Source organism: Tachypleus tridentatus, chromosome 9, assembly GCF_004210375.1.
Source record: "Tachypleus tridentatus isolate NWPU-2018 chromosome 9, ASM421037v1, whole genome shotgun sequence".
NCBI lineage: Eukaryota > Metazoa > Arthropoda > Merostomata > Xiphosura > Limulidae > Tachypleus > Tachypleus tridentatus.
This window is the reverse complement of record NC_134833.1, coordinates 138,427,109-138,440,877: the sequence shown is the minus strand read 5'-3', so window position 1 is coordinate 138,440,877 and position 13,769 is coordinate 138,427,109. Positions and strand designations below refer to the sequence as shown.

At 34.4% G+C, this 13,769-nt stretch overlaps 1 protein-coding gene across 5 annotated transcripts in view; it reads right to left on the bottom strand.

Moving 5' to 3' along the window:
* The window catches only part of LOC143226489 (ras-like GTP-binding protein Rho1), a 43,988-nt gene that overhangs the window by 9,359 nt on the left and 20,860 nt on the right, over window positions 1–13,769 (bottom strand). For all 5 annotated transcript variants that reach the window (XM_076457516.1, XM_076457515.1, XM_076457511.1 and 2 more), the window contains 2 exons: window positions 13,117–13,286; window positions 646–846 (listed from right to left, as the gene is read on the bottom strand). In XM_076457516.1, coding sequence (XP_076313631.1) covers window positions 646–846; window positions 13,117–13,272 — 357 coding nt within the window. In that variant the 5' untranslated portion in view covers window positions 13,273–13,286. The remainder of the gene's footprint in view (window positions 1–645; window positions 847–13,116; window positions 13,287–13,769) is intronic.

Sequence of the window (13,769 nt, the reverse complement as noted above, 5' to 3'; positions counted from 1 at the left end):
TTTCTGCTTGTCTTCGGTTCATTTAATTTGTAAAATAAGTGGCTATTTTAATAACGCAAACTAGTGAAATGTAAACTAGACCCAAGCCTGCATTCAAGTGCACTCCAATTCTGCAGGTATATTATAGTTACTTATAAATCTAAACTCTTACAATCATTTTTCAGAAATATGCTTTACAAATGATATTTAATGTATAGTCTACCCAGACCATTAACATTTGATTTTCTACCATCATCATTCATTTTATTAAAGTTGCTCTTTCATAAGATGTATATAATGCATGTAAGTGCAGGGACAATAAATAGTTTGAAAATTATATTTCAGTTGTAGGTTTTAGACCATTTCATTTATTCAAAGTTTACTTCAAACTATTTTCCAAGACTATTCACTTGTGAATAAGAACCAAATTATATATACTGTAAGACACATTAGGAAACCAATATAGTATATGCACTCGAGTAAGACATTATGCAATACTCCATTGAACAACATATGCTACAAACCATTTTTTGAACTACAAATAACTGTGGCTTTAACTTGGTTGCTGAATCTTGCACTAGTGACAAATGTGGTGTTTGATTTGCCAACAGTAACTTTGATGTTTGTTATGATAAAAAAAAAAACATGACTATTTCTTACACAAACCTTTTTATTTCCTACTAAAATGATAGGCACATTAGGACAAAAATGTCTAACTTCTGGTGTCCACTTCTCAGGAATATTCTCCAAGCTGTCAGGACTATCAATACTAAAACACATAAGGATAACATCAGTGTCAGGATAGGACAGAGGTCGTAGACGATCATAGTCTTCTTGTCCAGCTGTATCCCAGAGTGCTAGTTCAACCTACCAAAACAAAAACAAAACAATACAAGTTTTATCAAATATTTTAACCTATTAATATCAGCTTTAAGCAAGCATGATAGCCTTAAAAGCAAAGCACATAAATAAAAACTGCAAATAAATGTTCATGTGAATTTTGAGCATGTCTTACAAATGTTTTAACAGGTGATGTACTTACAACTAACCTCTATATGTAATCTAATTATTAGGAAATCTGTAAGAATAGCATGCAATATTACCATCATTTATTCTTAAATATTATCATAAAAATTGTATGAGTTTCCCTAGAGTTCTCACACCATCTTGCATACACCATAAACTGATTATTTAAATATAATAAACAATTTTAAACTGATTTCAAATGTTGTAGCAAAGTTACTGTTTAATAAGTAAACAAATAAAAATTTTGGTTCGTAGTAACTAAATAAAACCTGTTTGTTTTTATCTTTAACTGTTTTAATAATTAAATGGTGATGACCAAAGAAGTTTACACAGAGGTATGCAGGTAGTCACCAGTTTAAAACAAAATCATTTCAATACAAGTATGTACACTCTGTACACTCAGTTTATCAATTCCTTAAAAGTTAAAAGCAGTATATTATTAAAATACAGACATACAAGGCATAAAATGGATTTTCACACTAAATAATCAAACCCTTAATGGAAAATGTCAGGTCAAATTTGGAAAAAGGATGGACATATAATTAATGCATTCAGCAAATTATGTTTACCTATTCCAGTATTGATAATTCTTGCAAAAGAGAGACAGAGAGACTTTTTTTTTTTTTTTTTTTATGGTTCACTTAATTAGTAAATATGAAACAGAAATGAACTTTAACTTTATTCAAACAGTATTTTCATACACTAACACAGGTTTTGCATGACAAAACATACTTTAAAAAAAATTGTTGGATTTTAGAAGCACAAGTGTCCACCCTACATGTAAAAATGTTGTAACAAATATTTTAAAATTTTATAAGCATAATAAATCCTCTTAGTTCTGACATATAGCACTAAATGTGCAAAATTACTTACTACAAACTTGAACTCACTATTAATATTACATGTCAAACTGTTCATACTCTACCAGCTATAATTGAATTCTCTTTCAGATTTTCAACTTACAGGAAGAACTCAGTGTCATGACAATATTAAATAACATTACATTCAAATATTTCATGGTCCTTTGATGTAATACATACATTTATATAGATAATATCACAACATTCTGTTTCAACACTATTCAAACTTCTGTTTGAATAGCAAGTTACTTTTCTAGGGTTAGAATATATATTATTTTTGTTAGCAGTGACTGGGATACTACAAAGCAGCAAAAGCTTCAGGTTTATGCTTGTATTGATTACCCTGAATCAAAAATTACACATCAGAAATAAGCTTTCTTTTTTTTTGAGAAGCCAGATTATTTTACTTTGATTATTATTTGGTATATATGATCAACAAAAAGCCAATTTTACAAACAATAACTATCAAAACACAATTAAAGGTTTTATATTACACAAGTTTAGAGAACCATGTTATGAAAAAATTAAAATAAACAAAAACTGATAAATATATTATGTAAAAACATGTTAATAACTGCTAGATAAATTGTCTTGTATAAAATGCATGGCTGTGCCAGTATGTGTTTATGATACATAAATTGTCTTTTGCAGTCAGGAATGTACTAGTTTTCTAGCAATGGTATTAGTACATTGCCAGGTGATATGTTCAGACTGTTCAGATCTAGTGAAAACAACTGTTACGTATGTAGAAGAATATTGAAAGTATATGCTAGATTCTCACAAACAAATTAATAAATATAATTGCATGTGTATATTTTATGCCAATATAGGTCTCAGGTGAGTGCCTACACAATGCATATGGTCACAGAATCTCATTCAGTGTGTGTGTTTTTTGGGTTTTTCTGTAAACTATACAGTATGTCACTTACACCACCAGTGTAAGGATACACAACTGTTTAGTGTTGATATTACTACTTTGTTTGTTTTGTAAATTAATAATTTATGACTTGTTCTTTTTATTATAAGTTATAAGCAAATGATTACTGGAAGTTCTGTTTGTAACTCATTGATGTTGAGAATACAGAGAACAGATGATAAAGTAATAAACAATAGTGAGAGATGAGCATGAAAAGACAAAGCAAATGTGATGAAAAGGAGCTCAGTTAAAATTAAATGTAAAGATAACTGCTGTAGGAAGGAAAGGCCTATTGGTTAATATAGGCCTAATGATTAATATGTTAAAGAAAAAATAACAGTAGAAAAAAAAAAGAATAGTTTATTTCATCAAACAGAGTTCTAAAGTAATTTGACTAGCTTAAATGGATTTTTGGCAAATAAACAATTCACAGAAATACAAGGAAAAACTTGAAGACAATTTTAAAAGTATAGGATACAACTGTGATAACTTGATGAAGTGAACTATATTTGGATAGTTTGGCAACAGTAATAGAGAAAAAGAGTTCAGCCTGTCAATTTAAATTCTAAAATAATTGATAAGCCTAAGTGGACTTTTAACAAGAGATTTATATGGTCATTCTGATATGCCTACAACCTTTGTAGTGTAAAGAATATATTGTGCACAAGTTTAACTATTTCTATTTATATAGACATATAAAATATTGAAAATAAGTGAAGTGAGTGCTGTTTATTTTCTTCGATTTACCACCACCAAGTCAAATGCATCTACTGTAGAAGAATCCTAAGCCTAACAACACATAGTAAATATTTATAGTTTATACTAACTACATAAATAAAAGTATTATAACTGACAAATTGACAAGCTAGCCATGATTTAGTGGTAAATGGCAATAGAAGAAAATGTGAAAGACAGTGAAATAAGTAGGTTTATATACACACAACTGTACTAATAATGAAAATAGTGTAGAGATTACAGTTACACTATACAGCTATATCAGGTGATTATTTATCTATGGGTAGAAAGAGAGTCACATCTTGGGTTATAAAACAATGACTACACAAAAATTTGAATAATAGCACAAACTGAGAAAGAAAAAGAGGAGAGACTAAAAGCACAAATTGAGATAGCAAAACTCACACAAAAAAAAGAAAATGCCCAAGTATTACAATGGAGTCAGACCAAGCCCACCAGAGCAACATAAGTTTGAAGAATATAAAAGATGACATCAATGCTTTCATAAATAGATATGAAAGATTCAACCAAAGTGAGGAGTGGACAGTCTATCTCGCCCTATTTCTCACAGGGAAAGATGTACAAGTATATGCAGGCACAATATCAAAAGATGTCATGGACTGTGTGTAAAGCCACTTTAAAACTTATCAAAGGATACAAACTTACTGAAGAAGGTTTTCATTGGAAGTTCACAGAAGTCAAACCCAACACTGGAGAAACAGTATTTCAGTTTGTGAACTGACATGGCCAAATGTATAAATAGTTGAGGGATTTGTAGATCTATTAGTGTAAAAATAGTTTATAATCACGTTCTGCCAAGATGTCATTGTTCTTAAAGGAGAGAACACCAAAAAAATGTGGAAGAAATGATCAAGCTGGCAGAATAGAAACCTACATACAGAGTATAAGAGGCAAGTTCACGAATAACCAGTTAAATCTGAAACCACTGAAAACTGACCAGAAGCATGGGTCAACCAAAGGTGGCAGGTGGTTAACATACAGAAAAGTGATGGTGTGTATGTAATATAAAATGGGACATTGTAAATGAGTGCAAGTCTATCACCAGCAAACAACAGTAGAAATCTCAACATAAAGCAGCTGGAGCTATGTATGAAGACAGAGCTGGTAAGAAACAAGAGTGACTGACACTATGGATGGTGCAGCCAGAAAAAAAAAAAGGCCTACTCATAAGATTTAATACACAAAAACATGATTAATCAGTGCACAACTAATAGTCAACTCCAGTTAGCAAATGGAGCAATGGTGCCAGTAGTGATGAGAGCATGTGACAAAGAGGTGCCAACATGTGGCATATGTTGGGTACAAGAAAATGAAGGTTATACAAGACACTGGGTGTAGCAGTGAAAACCAGTCTAATATCTGATGATCAGAGGACAGGCAAAGTATATCTGTATGTGCTAATTGAGCAAGCAATGAGAAAGTTCCCATAGCAGAAATAAATGTAGATACTACTCCATATTATGTAGGAGTCCTTAAAACCATGTGTATAAAGAAACCAATATTCAACTCGGCAAGAGAAAATGTACCAGACAGTACAAATTAGGAGGAAATAGACAGTAAAAAAATTGATGAAACAACTGATGTCACAACCAAATCTCATGAAAAGAAGAGCAAGTGAGATATTAAGTCCCTGCAAGTGTTAAAAAGTGACATGTCAAATATAGGTTTCCAGGAACCTAAGTAAATACAGAAGAAAGACCCTTTACTGCAGAAACTTTAGGACAATCAATGCACAGGAGAAAGTTGAGTAAAACAAAAGGAAAAGATACTTATAAAATAGAGGATTAGAAGGGAGTGCTATATCAAACCTATAAAAGCAGTTATACTGAGGAAGTTAAACAAATCATTGTACCAACAGAGTATCAAACTCAAGTAATAAAGTTGGCTCATGAATAAACTGTGGAAGGGCACACAGGAACAAAGAAAATGGCAGACAGAATTACCAGTAACTTCCATTAGCCAGAGGTCATTGGAGGTGCAAGTAGATTGTTCAGGTCATGTGTGACATTTGCAAAAAGTACAGTACTTAGAGGCCAATGTGGGAGATGCTTCTTATAAAAGATCCATTCAACAGAGTAGCTGTAGATTTCATTAGGCCACCAGGGCCTGTGTCCAATAAAGGCAACTGGTAAGTGTTGACAGTGGTCAACTATGAGACATTATCTATAAGCAATAGCACTAGTGAAGATAAAGTCAGATAATGTTGCAGAAGCCCTCCTGGAGATATTTTGCAGAAAGTTAATGCAAATAATAACTGTTTTGCTTGGCTGTCTCAAAAAACGTCTAAAATATTCCAACCATTCATGTCACAATATCATATATTTGTATTCCAAACATTGAAGTATCACTGAAAACATGATAATGTGTAATCCATGAAGTATGAAATACACTTGCTAGATTTACTATCTTGTAAACTTTGCTTGCCTACAGAAATGGCCTCAATACACATTTAGCTGCAGTCTATAGCTCTCAGTAACTAGAACTTACATGACGACATAGAAAATTACATACAGATTTACTTGAACATTAAAACAATGTTACTCTAGTCTCCTTTTTTAATTTAGATGCCTACATTTTCCAACATCCTTCTTAATTAAGAGAAAGCTTATCATTGTGCAGAAATAACAACCTTGTTTAAAGGAAAACCAAATATTAAGGAAATGGAAAAGTGGAATCTGTGTAATTATTGTTAACCATAAAGTTATATAAAGGGTTATCAGTGCTGCACAGCCACAAGCATTAGAAACCAGTTTGTAACAGTGACTCCTTAAGACTTACCACTGAGCCACTAAAATGTGGAGTCTGTCTGGTGCCTTATATAGGTTTTAAGGCAATGTTCCAGCAGAAGTTCAGGTAAATTAAACCCCAACTGAAATTTGTTTTCAGCATTTTGAGTGTACTACTTAACTTATTTTCTTTTTACATTTGTCAGCATTTTAAACAAACTTTGAGAAACAGAAGATCACATCAGGTTATAATATTCTTAGTACTCTTGGCAAAAAGAAAAATGTGACAGTGTAAATATCCTGAAATAAACAAACTTATGACAAATTACAATTTCATTTGGTGATTTTATAAACACCCACATTTTCTTTGAAATAAGTAAAATATTCAAGTTTCCCATTTCTTATTTGTTCTGAAAGTGATACTCCTCAGACAATGTATTAAAAACAAGCATTTGAATGAAAACAATTGTAAATAATCCCTATTATAGCATCTAGTAAATGACAAGGGAATTGAAAGTGGACTTAATATAATGGCCAATATAATGGTTCTTCAAAAATTAAAGAAAAGTCCTGCTCCTAAACCTTAAAATTTTTTGTATGTATGAAAAAACACTTGTGGTGAAATTTTAAATCATTTGAACTAAATTTAGAGGTTGCACACGGAATTTGTAATTTCACATAAATTTTGCATAAATGTTGAGTTGATTATTTATTCTCTACTGCTATACTTGCAATTTTGACCATTCCAGTTGACCTTGCTATGTACTGCACTTTTGAAGTAGTTTTTAATTGTGTACAGTACAGCTGTAATCTGGTGTATGAAGATGAACGATAAATTTACCTATTTGGTATTATCATTTATTCATTATTTACTGTAATTTTTTTCCATTACATTCTAATCAGTTACATGTATTTGTTTTAGAATAATTGATACCTATTAGTGACTGATCATAACAGCTTGTTCTAAAATTACCTTTGCAAACCAGATGATGAGATTGAAGGAACAAAACTTCTTTCTAAAGGACAAGTTATTTCTTTCTTTCTTTGTCTTCATATTAAGGTGAGGAAGATAATTAGGGAAAGTGCCACAACAGTGATCATGGGTGTAACAAAATTCTAGGAGAAAGTAATAATTACAATAATCTGCAAAGATAATGCAATTACTAAAGTAGAGAAGCTATATACAGTTTATAAGAGTTTGAAGAAAGGGAAAAGCAGAAGATCAGCCCCACAGATATAAAGGCAGAAATGTCCAACTTGTTTGACATAACCACCTTTGATGCCCTCATAATAATGACAAATCAAGAAGACTGAGAATTCCTGTTTGTTCAATGAGAAGTAGGCCATAAAGGAACATTGGGACAACTGATGCCAAGCAAGCTGTGAAAGAGAACCAGTTTCTGAAGAGGAAGATAATGGAAGAAGAATGAAGAAGTCAATGGCAGAAGGAAACCATAGCATCTTCAAACACACAATTGGAGTCATCTTCCAGAAGCAGCCTAGATGAATTTCCAAATGATGAGGAAAGTTCTGCTATTGCTGTTGAAGGAGCTAGACTTTAAAAATATCTCAGAGCCAAAAAAAACCAAAAAAAAACGTATCTTGATCACTGCCTATGGCTCTTGACAAGACAAAGCTGTCAGACAGGGATGCTACTTGTGTTCTAACAGAAACAGCATGCTCAACTGGTCAAACTCCTGAATAATTCAACATCAACTGCTCCTCCATCCAACACATGCATCATAATCACCAGAAAATGCTCACAGAAAACCTGGAGGCTGAGTTAAGATGATCTGCTTTTGAGTGTCCACTGGGATGAAAAACTCCTCAGGAACTTGACAACCAAGGAACATATTGACCACCTACCAATTATTGTTACTGGAAATGAGGTCTCTCAGCTCCTGGAAGTTGCCAAGGTAGCAAATGTGGCAGGATCAGAACAAGCCAAGGCTGTAACAGCAGCTCTTAATGAATGGGGTTTAAAGAATGTTGTTATAGGATTGTCAAATAGTTGACACTACAAATGCTAATACTGGGCAAAAGTTAGGTGCATGTGTTCTCAGAATAGGAGCTGCAAAAGAATCTTTTGTATCTCGTAACTTAAGAGTTTTTTGCTAAGAGAGCTTTTACCACACTCAAGGATATGACCAAGGAAGGGTCCAGATGTTTTGATTTTTAAGAGGTTAAGATCAGTGGGAGTTTATTAACATAAATTCATATGCAACTGCAGCTGATGACAAGAAGATAGTTGATCTCAACAATGATCCAGAGCTAGTGGTTTGGGCTGAAAAGTTACTGACAGCACAAAAAGACCTTCATGATGATGGTCTTGAAATTCATAGAGCTCTCATTGATCTTTCTACCTTTATGAAAATCACTCCTCCATGAGGCATCCATTTGGTCCCATGCACCATGTTATGTGGATGCTGAAGGTAATATACTCACTCAAGATCTGGCTTTTTCATGATAAGTTTAAACTGACAGGCAAAGAGAAAAATGGTCTTCAGCAGATGTGTGTCTCTGCAGTTAAGATCTACCTCAAGGCATGGAATGAAGATCCTCTGTCTGCATCAGCACCAAACAATAACCTGAATCTTCTGAAGGCTCTCCCACACCTATGCCACTCTCAACACAGCTGTATCAAAATATGTTCTAGACAAGTTCTAATCACACCTATAGTTCCTGTTATCCATCTGTTTCATCTTCTACAAAGAAGCTCATGACAAGGGCAACAAGGGAATGTGAAGGAACAGAAGATCCTCCTAAGCAACACACAGTCAATCCAACAGCTACTGAGCAGCTTCAGGTCTCTGATCTTGTAGCAAGAGTATCCTTTGACTGGTTGGTTGGTTTGGTGTTTTATGGCACAAACCAACTAAGCTATCTGTGCCAAACATCCAGTAAAAGTTAAAATTAAAGTAAAATTAGTAAAATTCATAAAAGGAAATTAAGGTAAAGCAAAACAAAGTTTAATTTTTGAATTAATAACATAAATAACATTAAATACAATTTTTACATCTAGTTTACAGCAGTAAGAGAAAAACTACAGTAATACAAGATGTAAAGGACTTTCTGAAGCATAATTTTAATTATCATAACTTGCCATGTTGATAAATGGATAAGTTCAAAAATTAGCATTAGTCACCTGAAGTTGGCCTTTCCAGTCCTGGTTTCGAGTTATTTGATGTTACAGCCATTTCCTAATTCCAAATCGAACTAGATGTACTTTGATTCTTTAAAGGGAATCACATTAAAAAGGTCTAAGGTATAAATAAAAAAAAACTAAATAGCATTAAAAAGATTAATAGCCTTTAAAAAACTAAAAACATTTCTAAGGTGAAGAGTATCACCACTGCCAATAACACTGTCTCATGTTATGGATAAACCTTGGAACAAAACATGTTTAAAATGGTGCCATCTTTTAGAGTCGTGACGACATCAATACAGTAAAATGTGGCTTATTGGGACCTGAATGTGACAGACAACACACTGGTGCAACAGTCCCAGAGAGAAGAAAACGATGAATTAAAAACTGTGACCAATGCGTAGTCTAGTTAGAACAACTTCCTCTTTCCAATCCTTACGAAAGCAAGACGGCCAAAGTCCAACAAAGGGTTTTATTTGGAAAAGCTTGTTTTCACGTTGCTCACTCCAAGTCGACTACCAACTGGCACGGAGCCATGCCTTGAATACAGGACCATAGTCCATGTATGGAACAGGCACAGCAATGATAGTGCCAGATCTGACAGATTTAGCTGCAGTGTCAACAAAGCAGTTCCCATGAATACCAATGTAGCCTTGTATCCAGAAAAACTGGATAGAAGTAAATGTTAGAGAGAAATGGGCCAGTTATTTTTGAATATTGGAGAGAACAGGGTGAGAATTAATGTAAAGCAATTCCAGGGCCAGTAGAGAGCCTAGCAAGTCAGTATAAATAGTGCAATTTGAGTAATGCTTAGCTTCTATGTGATCCAGGGCAAGAAAAATGGTGTACAGTTCAGTTGTGAACACAGAAGCTGCAGAGGGGATTTTGAGCACAACCACTGAACCACAACAAACCATGGCAGAGCCCACAAAGTCACCTGATTTCAAATCATTAATATAAATAGCAATGGAAAGACAGTTGAAAAGATGTTCAGCAAATAACATACTGTATTTCCAATTGGGAATATCTGCTTTTCTCAGATGACTCAGAGATAAGTCACATTTGGAGACTGTAATAAGCCATGGTGGGATGGGCTGACAAGTAGATACAGCAATGTTATCCAAGGACAGACCCAATTTATCTAACTGTGCCTGGATACAATGGCAAAAAGGAGCAATGGCAGATTGTCTGTTCTGAACAAGCATGACCCACCAAAGGAGGAAAATACAGCCCCAGGTGGGATGCTTTGGTAAGGAATGAAATTTCAAACCATACAGTAAAGACAGTTGCAAATGGCAGAGGTGCAGAGGAGGTCCATGAGACTCTGTATAAGCTCTGAACTGGTGAAGTGCAGAAATCCCATTGCAGAACCAAAGTCCCTGATGAACGTGGTCCAGCATCTTTAGGCTGAAGTCCTGGCAAAGTCATAGACCAGTGGTCCATAGTCTAGTTTCGATAGAATAAGAGCACGATATATCTTCAGCATAAAACATCAATCTGCTCCCCAATTGGAAGAGAAAACACTGAGGATGTTCAGTACTATTGTACATTTGACCCATAGCTGCTTGATGTGCAGTATAAAGGTCAGTTTACAGTCAAAGATAAGCCCTAACAACTTTGTCTCAGGAACCACAGGTAGCACAACTTCGCCGATACAGAGTTGAGGATCAGAAAAATACCCTGTAAGTGGCAAAAGTGCATGCAAACAGTTTCAGAGAGAGAGAGAGAGAGTTGAAACTGTTTGCTGTGGTCCACTTTAGTAAACGACTGAAGGCAGACTGTAGCTGACACTCAATATACTTCATGTTCGACAAATGACATGAGATGTGAAAGTAGTTGACATAGAGCCCATTTAACAGTAAGAGGGAGTTGTTTAGTGATGGCATTAATCTTTATACTGAAAAATGTGACACTCAAAACACAGCCCTGCGGGACTCCAAGTTCCTGTAAAAAAGAATGGGAAAGTGTCGAACCCACGCGAACTTGGAATCACCTGTCCATTAAAAAAAAAAAATTAACAAAAATGGGCAAATGGTCACTTAACCCATATAAATGGAGATCTCACAAAATGTCATACCTCTATGCTGTATAATAAGCCTTCTTAATGTCAAAGAACAGTGATGCAAGATGTTGGTTGAGAAAGGCTTCTCTGATTGACATTTCAAGTCGATAATCAGATGGTCTATGGTGGAACGCTGTCATTGAAACCCATACTGGGTAGGTGAGGTTGTTTGATTCGAGGAACCAAGCAAGGTGAGCATTAACCATCCTCTCTAAAAGGTCTTGCAGGGACAACTTATCAAAACAATATGGATGGTAGTTTGAAGGAATTTTAAGATCCTTCCCAGGCTTAGTGAAAGGTAGAACAAAAGCCTAGCACAAGGCATCAGGAAAAACATTCTCCTGCCATATCTCGTTAAAAACAATCATAAGAATAGCAAGACAAGAAGATAGATAGCACAGGATTTCATAGTGTACATCAGGTTTGACCAATCTACTGCCAGACCAATAAAGGGCCAGTTTGAGTTCCACCAGTGTAAAGGGTGGATTATAGTCACAGAGACAATCAGCTGAAAAGGAAAGAAGTGATCACTTTACTCAAGTTTTCATGGCTAAGAAGGTGGTGGATGAAGCAGAAGTGTTAGATACCTGACAAAAGCTTTCACCTAGAGTATTGGTGATGCTGATACCATTCCATCATAGAGTAAGATCAAGAGAGGAACACAGAATTATATTGACCACTGACTTTTTGAATCTTGTCCCATACAACTTTAGAACTGGTGGTAGAAGATGTGCTGTTTATGAACTTACTCCAAAATTCCTTCTGACTTTGATGTCTTGCCCACCAAGCATGTGAACAGGCCTGCTGGAAAGTAATGCAGTTTGAGAGTGCAGAATACCTGTGAAATGTATCCGAGACCCAGTTTTGAGCCTTCCATGCCACGTGGCAGGCAGAATTCCACCACAGACAAGGATATAGTGGAAAATGTGTCGAGGTTTTAGGAATACACTGAGCAACTGCCTGTATAATACAGTCAACCAGACAACCTTTTCTTCACATAACAAGATAACAAAAAACAACTATTCTACAAATAATGACTTAAAAACTGAAGAATAAAAATACATTTTATTCAAAGCTACACAAGGACTATCAGTATCAGCCATCCCTAAAGTAACAGTAAAAGAGTAAAGGAAAGACTGTTCTCACCACCCACTGCCAAGTCTTGGGCTACTCTTACCAATGAATAGTGGGATTTACTATAATATTATAATTCTCTCATTGCTGAATGGGTGAGAATATTTGGTGAGATGGAGATTTGTACCCACACCCCTCAGACTGTAAGTACTCTAACCACCTGGCCATACCAGATCAAGTGAAGATTTTTCGTCATTCAACAACCAATGCCATATGAAAACATGAGATACAGATTCAGATAAGCATTATTCACTTGGTAGTCTCCCATATCCTAATCACCAGTTTATTCATTGTTTCCCAGCATAACTCAGTATTATCTTTATGGATCTGTGTGCAAGATCCTCATCACTGAAAATTTGTTTTTCCTGCCCACACAAACATTCTATGACATATTTTCATTGGTGTTACAATAAGAACAATAAATCCTTGATAAATATCATGTTAAAGATTTTTATTAAGAATAAAATTAAGTTTTATTATTCTTAAATCTATGTCATAATGGCTATACACACCTGCTTTCCATCAACCTCAATATCAGCAACATAATTTTCAAATACTGTAGGTACGTACACCTCTGGGAATTGGTCTTTACTGAACACAATTAGAAGACATGTTTTACCACATGCTCCATCTCCAACAATCACCAGTTTCTTTCGAATGGTTGCCATTGTCTGGGTGCAATCTGGAATTAGATGAATAAATCAAGTAATTGATAAATCTTAGTTGGAGAGAATATGTATAATCTTTGAGATAATGTTATACTAGCTTACCCTGCTTTGTAAATCTTCAGCATACACTCTAGTGAATCGCTTTAGCTACAGTCTAGATACAACAGAAAAATTACTTGTAACTAAAAAAGGAGTATATTAACCCACAGCAAAGACTGATGATACATTTTATCAAATCTTTTTTTTTTTTTTTTATTCAATGTTTCTAACAGAGTTTGGTTAATATTTGATTCATCCATTTTACCAGACATTTGAACAGTTATCAATAACTATTCAGTACAAAATAACTGACATTTTCATATTCTTTATCAGGAACAATATAATCAAAAACCTTTAATATAAGTTTTAAGTTAATGAACTAAAAAACACACAAGATCATTTACTAACTTTCTTAATGTAGAATAGTAATAACACTTAGATTTTTTTTGTGGGAAAAG